The 9,062-nt window shown below is 33.5% G+C and overlaps 1 protein-coding gene across 1 annotated transcript; it reads left to right on the top strand.

The window, feature by feature from the left end:
• The first annotated feature begins 335 nt into the window (after positions 1 to 335).
• LOC125236153 lies at positions 336 to 8,252 on the top strand. The gene is made up of 3 exons (XM_048142853.1): positions 336 to 511; positions 3,699 to 4,834; positions 8,239 to 8,252. Exons 2-3 carry the CDS (start codon positions 3,706 to 3,708, stop codon positions 8,250 to 8,252), a joined length of 1,143 nt encoding a protein of 380 aa, XP_047998810.1. The 5' UTR covers positions 336 to 511; positions 3,699 to 3,705.
• Positions 8,253 to 9,062: the final 810 nt, after the last annotated feature.

The following is a 9,062-nucleotide window of genomic DNA, read 5'->3' as shown; positions in this document are numbered from 1 at the left end:
ATATTTTGTTCTAATAATAAAATAAATAACTGTATAAATCAAAACGCATACATTAATTTATAAAAAATAATTTTCAAAATTTGGTAGATTTCATTTGTATGAAAACACCCATGTCCCATTTTAGATTTGCCTACTTCATCGTCCATTTTCCATAACTTTATGGAATAATTTGTTCAGATTTTTTTGTTTAATAAGAACAAATCACCTAACTAATTCATTATTTTGTGGGCTGAGATTTATTTGTTAATAAAATATATTTTATATTTAAACTTTTAGTTTGTCCCATAATACTTTCCTTTTTTGATTCCGGTTTTTGTTACCGTATTTTTGTCCATTAAAAAAACATTTTTTACTAAACTTAGTAGATTTTTTAATCTAAGCTGGTAACCCTGGCACTGTGGCGGCCATTTTTTCCGCGTTGACAGTCATTCAAAGCGAGCTACGAACGGACGACGCACGTGGCCAGTGATTCAGCGAAACAATACTCCTTATTTGTTACCGAAAAACTCTGGTAAGTACTGTTATTTCTTTTGTTTTGCTTAAATATTATATTATAGCCATATTGTGAGACTCATATAATTCAACTCATTATTCAGATTAGCCGTTCAATTTGCTTACAGAAATTTTCAAATGTATTAAGGATCTCATTGTTACTTCCTTTTTCGTTACTTTTGAATAGTAACGTATGGGCAGGAACTCAGAGTAACAAAAAAGGATTTTTAAGGCGTGGTGTACACTATTCAAAAACGTATACGTATTTATCTCAAATATTAAATTTAAATTAGTTTTGATTTTTGTATATTATATGTATAATGTGTATATCGTTACATTCACATGTGCCTACACTACCTACGCTTAGCACTATTAAAGCTACCTACTTATTTTTTCTTAGGAACCCATTTTAATAATAAATAAATAATTATATTCAATTCATAGATGATCTAATTACATGGGGTCTTTTTAATAAAAAATGCAGTTACATACGTACTGAAGTATATGTCTTTTTTAACAATTTAGACTGAGAACTGTATTAATGTAGAGGCAGCGTGTTATAACACGTTTAGAGCTCTTGACGCCTTTCAGCTCAAAATTAATTTGCCAAATTCTATGAACCAACTAGGGAACAAATTAAATTAGGTATTTTATTAATTTGTTGTTTCAAGTAGTCACACTACTTTGTATTAATTCGCGAAGCAGGCGGGCGCGAAGCTGCGGATACTGAAGACCTGGGTTCGATTTCCCGTTCGGCCACAAGAGGGTTTGGTCGTTTTTTCTTTCGTGTAATAAACATATGAAGTTTTGTTTTTATTAATGGGTAACACACTTCATTTAATAATACCCATACAATTCAACGGACGTCCGCGCCACGCCACCCGAGTATAATTTAACGCGGTGGTGTGGCGGCGACATTGCGCTGCGTCGTTTGAGGCGCGTCTTACGTCTTTCCCATACAAAATGTACTGAGGAGACGTTTTTTAAATTACACTCAAGCGACGCGGCGCAGGCGACGCAAGCGAGCACAAGTTAGTTTATTTCGTTTGCTATATAAAATTGTGCTGGTTAGCCTATATTTTCAAATGTAAACTTCTAATAAATATTGAATGACACATAAAAAATCACAATTTGGTATAAAACAATTAGCTAAATGGTTAACATTTAACCCATATCCACTCACAACGCCAGCTGTGTTATGTGTGACCGCGCGAGCGCATTGAGAGCGTATCGACGGCGCAACGCCGGCGTTGCGCCTCTGGCTCTGTCGCGCCAATACGCAAGCGCGATAGAGATAGATATCTACTAGCGTTTCGTTTCGTGAGCGATAGTGCCATTCGGCTACGCACACTGATCCGCTTTGAATGCGCTCGCATTCCGCTCTGCTAACGCTACGGCTACGCTATCAAAACGCCCTATGTTTGGCCGAGGCTTTAGCAAATTAAGGGGTTAAAAGAAAACAAAAATTGTGATATTGACGAACGCTGTAAGAGTAGAAACATGTAAAATACGGGGATTCGTACCCAGGACCATCAGCATAGCAGGCATGACTGACTTTACCAAGTATGCCCGCTCGGATGTCGGTTATTAAATTATACAACCATCCATAGCTAACTAACCAACTAAAAATGGAGCTATTTTTCATAATATAGGTACTAGGATAGTAGGTGTTTAACATAACACATTTCACATAATTGACGTTATTGATGGGATCACTTTTACCTGATAAATAAATTAATAAAAGCTTGAAATATTATATTGTGCATTGATATTTTCGAATTATTAAGTGTCTCAATTTTCGAATATAATGTATGAAAGAGAACAAATTTTGCTCGTTAACAATACTAACTAACAATTGCTTATTTTGTTACATTAATTTGTGCACGTCTTGGTTTTGTATTAAAGTTTGCTCTCCAAATGCTCATTAATAATGCTAACAAATATTCGGCTTTTTTTTTGCTAAAATGGGACTTGTGAATGTATGAAATAAAAATAACATAGATCGCTTTAAGAGTGCTACTCGTACCACCAGAATTTTTCACCACACCAACTAGTCATGTCGTCATGTCCTAATGTCTTTTTTAATTTAATTATTTTAAAAATGAATGAGAACGGTAGGTATATTTTATTCATTTCATAATTATGTGTGCAAAGTCGTTTCATACAAAATTTAACTTCTTAAGTTGAGAACTAAGAGTTGAGGTTTGGAATGATAATTTCAAATTAATACGTTTTTGTATTAGCTTTGATTGATTTTTTTACAGTACGTAAGTAGTTTTCATACTGGTGCAGCGAAAAAAATTGCGTTAGACTCGGTGGCAATGGCAATGTTAATCTTCGTTTTTTAAAATCCTCGCAACCTTTTAAGATTCCACTTTCCTAAACAGTAGTTAACTACTGAGAGAACTAGAAGAAAGTACTCTGCGCTGGCTATTCATTATTGGAATCTCTTGCTCGTGTATCAATATTGTCACGATTGGTTAACAATAACTTTGACTTCTTGTAAAACAATACTTAGTTATTTGTTTTACAAGGGGGCAAAGTTGTTGTTTAACCGCACGTGCCAATATTGAAGCCCGAACAAGCGAAAGATCCCAATATTAAACCGCGAGCGTAGCGAGTGTTTTAAAAAGTGGAATCTTGAGCGTTGCTAGGGTTTCAAGGCACGAAGGTTAAACAAACTTTGCCGCCGAGTAAATCACAAAATTTTTCACCACACCAACACGAACAAAACGCTGACTATAAAACATCAAACTAAATTTTATTAAACCTATCAATTTGTTCAATATTTATATTCAAAATGATCTATAGGTGATTTCTACCAGCCAGCTGAAGATATAAAGTTAAAATTTGTATGAAATTACTTTGCACTCTTGCGGATAAAATGCTATTTTGCTATCTGTTTTCGAATAGCAAAGAAAGCCTTTACCAGTTGGTGTGGTGAAAATAAATATTCATAAACTTGCTTTGTTGGGATTCCCTTACAATAAATCTATCGTAATGATCACAATTGGACATAGTTACGCAAAAACTGTCCAATCCACACGAAAACTGATATGAAAAGAATGACTATTGTTTTTGAAAAAAGGTTTAAAATTCAATGTCGCTTGCAGGTTGGAACGTTTTTGCATGAAATTACGTCTAATGATTACAATTAAAACAATCTCGCAGGGCAACCTAAATAAAAAAAAATTGCTTTTTCGTAGTGGAAGAATGCCGTTAACTCCGGCAGAAAAAATGCAGCGATATAGGGAGCGGTTGAAAGAAAATCCCGAAAAATATGAAGAACAAAGAAAGAAAAACTTGCGAAGACTGAAATCTAAGTACAAGTATAAAAAAATTACTGAGTTGACAGATAACGAAAAAGAGATCCAACGAAAAAAATGGAGAGAGCAAAAGAAAAAGACATCAAAAGATACTCCTGCACCGGCAGTTGATGTAATAATCCCAATAATAAATGAGCAGCGATCTGATGAGATAAAACAAATGAGGACAACTATTAAGCGTATTACCAGAGGTAGAGATAGGTACAGAAATAATCTGAATTATGCGAATAGTCGTATTGCTTATTACAAACGACTGACAGAAAATTTAAGAAAGAAGATACAGCGAATGAAATCAGAACATACCAAGATGGAAGAACATCTGAAAGCAAGAAATGAAGTATTGGAAGTTTCACTCAAGAATGCTTATAAACAATGCGCAAGTTACAAAGAAAAGGATGTTTTCAAGACAATTACTAACGACGAAGCGGTAAAAGAAAACAGGGCTAAATCTGCGGTTGGTCAAGCATTGGGTCTCAAAGGACGCATACGTAAAACACAAAAGACAATCAAGGTTCCGAAATTACAACCATCCATAGTTAAATTCTTTTTACGAGATGATATAACCCGAGCCACCGCCGGTAAAAGAGAATGTAGAACTAAAAACAAAAAGAAAAGACAAATTAGACTTCTAAACAATACATTGCAAGGTCTTTATACAAAATATAAAAAAGAAGGTGGTTTGGCTTCATTTACCACTTTCTGCAAGTACAAACCTTTTTACATTTTGGGTCCAACGCTCAAAAATTGTAATACGTGTTTGTGCGTCAAACATAGTAACATTAACTTCAAATTTAATGCTTTAAAACGAGCTGGAGTTTTCAATCATAAAGATATGACTGCCCTTTTAGAATCAGTTGTTTGTGACATCAACAAATATGAGTGTATGTATGAAAAATGTAAAAACTGCAAATCTAAATCACTGCCATACAACTCAGAGCAATACGTACCGTCCGAGGAAATCTCTTGGTTAATGTGGGAACTGGTTGATCATAAATACAACAAAAAAAGTGCAGAAGGTAGTCAAATAGTACAAACGAAAAAAACTATTAAAACTATAAAAAAAGACACTATAGCTAACTTAATAAAGATCTTTGTCGGTGAATTCCAAAAATTTAAAATCCATCATTTTAACATGACGCACCAAGCCGATGAGTACAAAACGTGCACCGAAAATCTGGGGCCTGGGGAAGCGGCCATACATTGTGACTTCTCCGAAAATTATGAATGTAAAATGTCATCGGAGATACAAGCCATGCATTTCGGCGCATCAAAAAATCAAGTCACATTACACACTGGCGTGCTCTTTCTAAACAACAAAAAACAGTCTTTTTGTACTATATCGCCTTCAAATGTGCATCAACCACACGCTATTTGGGCGCATCTCATACCAATATTGGACTTGGCCAAATCTATGGATCCCCATTTGCACGTAATACATATATTTTCCGACGGGCCAAGTTCCCAATATCGGCAAAAAAATAACTTTTATTTGATACGGCATTTTGCAACTAAAATGAATATAAAAATTACGTGGTCCTTCTTTGAAAGCGGCCATGGAAAAGGAGTTGCTGATGCAATTGGAGGCATTGTCAAAAGAGCATTGGATAGACAAGTAGCATATGGAAAGGATGTAACAAATGCCTCCGATGCATACGATTTACTAGTAACGTTTGTTAAATCTGTTAAATGTTATTACATAAATGACCAGGCAATCGATGACATCTTTAAAGTATTGCCTAAATCGCTTAAAACTGTACCAGGCACGATGTCCATTCACCAAGTTACTACCTCGGAAGGCCAAAAAATCAAACACAGAATTTTAAGTTGCTTTTGTGGAGGCTTGGATGATTGTTCTTGTTTTGATCCCAAGGTATATCAATATCCTAAACCAGCAACTGTTCATTGTCGCAATGAAATTGAATCGGAAACAACTGAACATATGCCTTTTGTCACCTCTAATACAGACGTCTTAACAAACGAACTACCTACGGAAACTACTCTAATTAATGACATTGATCTTTATATACTTGATAAAAGTGTTGAAATGACACAATCTAATGCGACTGCTGTAAATAATGATCTGATGGAGAGGGACTTTTTGTTCAATGAGGATGCTCTTGTAACGTCTTTCACCTCCGATAGTACAGATGTAAAGTCTTTTTCAGATCAAATATTGATACCTGTAAATACTAATATAATTGATAAAAATGACTTGAAGGGGCAAAACAGTCAGTCTTCACTTCAGACCCCGGAAGGTCACAAACCAACAAGAAGCGTTATCATAACTAGTGACATCAGATTGAATGAGGTGCCTGACATTTCGAGAAACTCTCATAAAGGCGTAAGAACTTATTTAGCTCGTGACAAAAAAATACAAAAGAAGAATTCTTTGCAATTAACTACAGCAAGTACTAAGATATTGTCAAATGATGTAACAAGTAATAGTGAAAATGTTATAATTGGTAAAATTAACAAAAAAGCTAAAAATTCTGATATACTTAATCTAAAAATACGACCGACATCCAAATCCACGTCACAAAGCTGTCAGAAACCAACAAGCGTACAAAATAAACAAATAAAGTCATTGCGTAGTATAGTAAACCGCCATATTTTGTGCAAGCAATGTAAACAACCTATGCTGATGCACGAAGTGTCCAGATGTATAACATGTAATTGTTACTTCTGCCAAAACTGTGAAGGGAAAAAATCTTTTAGGGATTACATCATCTGTGCGAATTGTTTTAAATCGTAATCGTTATTTTGTTTGCTTAAATATACTTATATATTAATTACTGCTACTAATTGAGATAATGTCACTTGATTTTGCTGATTTAAACTGTCGCGATTTTCACAGAATTATTAATAAGTAACAAACGTGACTTAATTACATATAAACTTTAAATAATTTCCTCCTATAGATGTGGCCTTCCAAACGTCGGAGGTAAACATTCGAAATTTATACGTAATTAAGCCCCGTTTTATTTATGAATAATTACTCTATTTAATTTCAGGTACATAATTCATTGGGTTTTTCAAAGTTTGTCATAATGACAACAATTGATTTAGACAAATTCTTGAGCAAAGATGATTTAATCCTTTGTTTGAAACAAGGAATACCATGGCCTTGGACAATGACACATTTTGTCAAGAAAACAAAATGTTTTGGCTGTAAGAAATGGGTTGGTAATGATGGTCCTATGCACTTCACGTCTATTATGGACAGAAGACAATTGAAAATGTTATTACATAGTAATTATTTTGTATGTCACATTTGTAACTTCGTTCTTTATGATCACTACCCACAAGATGAGTGTGAGGTATGCAATTATATTTTTTAATATAATTTGCGTAAATACCTAAAGAAAATTAAGAATTTGATTGTTTCTTTGTGAAAGTATTATTTTATTAACTGTGACAATTCTGTAACTAAAGTTAGATCTGCATACCCATTTATAAGTAGATATAAACGTTGCGAAACCGTTTAGTTATTTAATAACATACAGGCTAATAAAGTCTATTTAATTAATAAAATTGTATTTGTTTTGGTATAATTGTTTGTATTTGGTAAAATCATAGGTACTATTAATAGAATTTACTCAGCAATCTTCGTATTTAAGTTTTAACGGTGTTGAAGGTATCACTTTCCAAGTTATCATACCTACATAGTGTATAGTTATTATTATAGATGATAATAAAAAGTCATTTGAGATAGGACCTTATCTACAACTACTATCTGACAAAGTTTTTATAATTTTTATAATTCTCTAAAACAATTTTGCATCAAAGTTATTCGAATAGGCTAAAGTTAACATAATATCAGCCGAAAAACAAAGATTACTGAGTACTGTGCATTTAATAATTTGGTTGTAAAGACTTTAATATTGATTTGACGTTTGATTTGATTCTAAGTTTTATATTAAGTTGGAGATTTCTATTTTGAAATGTTTGTCTGCTTTATAATGGGATGTTTGAAATAAGTTGTTTGATACCTTAGTTCATTAAAAATGTAGGTGGTCAATATAAGGGTGGAGGGGGGGGGGGGGGGGCTGTAACAAAAGCAAAAAATTGAACTGTAGGCTGTACTTCTTACACTGACCAACATTTCTTTAGCGACTTTTGGAAATTATGAAGTCTTTCATTTTTTATACAAAATAAATATTAGCTTCAATGGACGCCATTATTGTTGTCATTGACGTTGTCAGTCACACTTTAGACTTAACATAATTCGCAGTACATTACCTCTTAGGAAAAACTTTCAAGGGTGATAAAATAACAAAATGCAAGTTATTTTTAAAAGTAGCTGAAGAAATGTGATATGGCAATAGCCATAAGGGCCCTTTACCTATGGACGATCACAAATATTGGTCAGTGTAAGGACTACAGCCTATTATGACAGTTCAATTTTTTGCTTTTGTTACAGGCCCCACCCGGTAGACTGGTTTCTAACATATAGAAAGTACTTGTTTCCTAAGTATATGATTTTTTCAAACGTCCCTTTTTCAATTGATTAGTATAAAAATCTAGAAAAGTGATGAAAACTGATCTCTTACTAATTTTATTTTGCTTAGATTAAGCCTACTTAATCTAAGCAAAATAAAATTAGTAAGAGATCAGTTTTACCTATGTTTGTGATAATTACCTATGTTTTGATTATTAAACTTAATAATGAACGAAAACAGTGTTTTTAAATTATTTCCCTATATTTTTTTTATAAAAACGCTTGCCATGTACGTTAGCTCTTAAGTTCTTTTTTTACGCTGAAACATAAATTCGTAGTATTTTTTCTGTCATAGTACCTAACGGAAGAAAATATGACGTAAAACGTATATATTGACTAGACTTCTGCGTTTTAATAGTCTTTTTCATCACACTCAGTCACTCACGTCAGTTACGATCGAAGAGTTTATTATCCTTCGTAGGAAACTGGTATAAGAAGATCTAAATAATAGGTACGTTAAATTTTTTATGTAGCTTTATGTGCCTGAAGGACAGATCGACACTCTAAAATTAGTCGAAATGGTCGTATTTCGAAAATATATAATCGCAACAGGTTTCTAACGCCGTGGCTTGTGTGGGCGACGGTTCACTCTTGATTTGGAGGTTGCCGGGTTATATGAGCTCGGAAATATATTCGTTATAAAATCTTTTCCCCGAAAAAATAATGAAAGTTCAAGTACCATAATTAAGTATTTTTTATCTTTTTTTGTTTCAAGTGTGATGAAAATTATTGTGTGTAATTTGGGC

The sequence above is a fragment of the Leguminivora glycinivorella genome, chromosome 18 (genome assembly GCF_023078275.1).
Source record: "Leguminivora glycinivorella isolate SPB_JAAS2020 chromosome 18, LegGlyc_1.1, whole genome shotgun sequence".
Classification (NCBI taxonomy): Eukaryota; Metazoa; Arthropoda; class Insecta; order Lepidoptera; family Tortricidae; genus Leguminivora; species Leguminivora glycinivorella.
The sequence above is the reverse complement of the archived record's forward strand: the minus strand, read 5'-3'. Positions and strand labels throughout refer to the sequence as shown.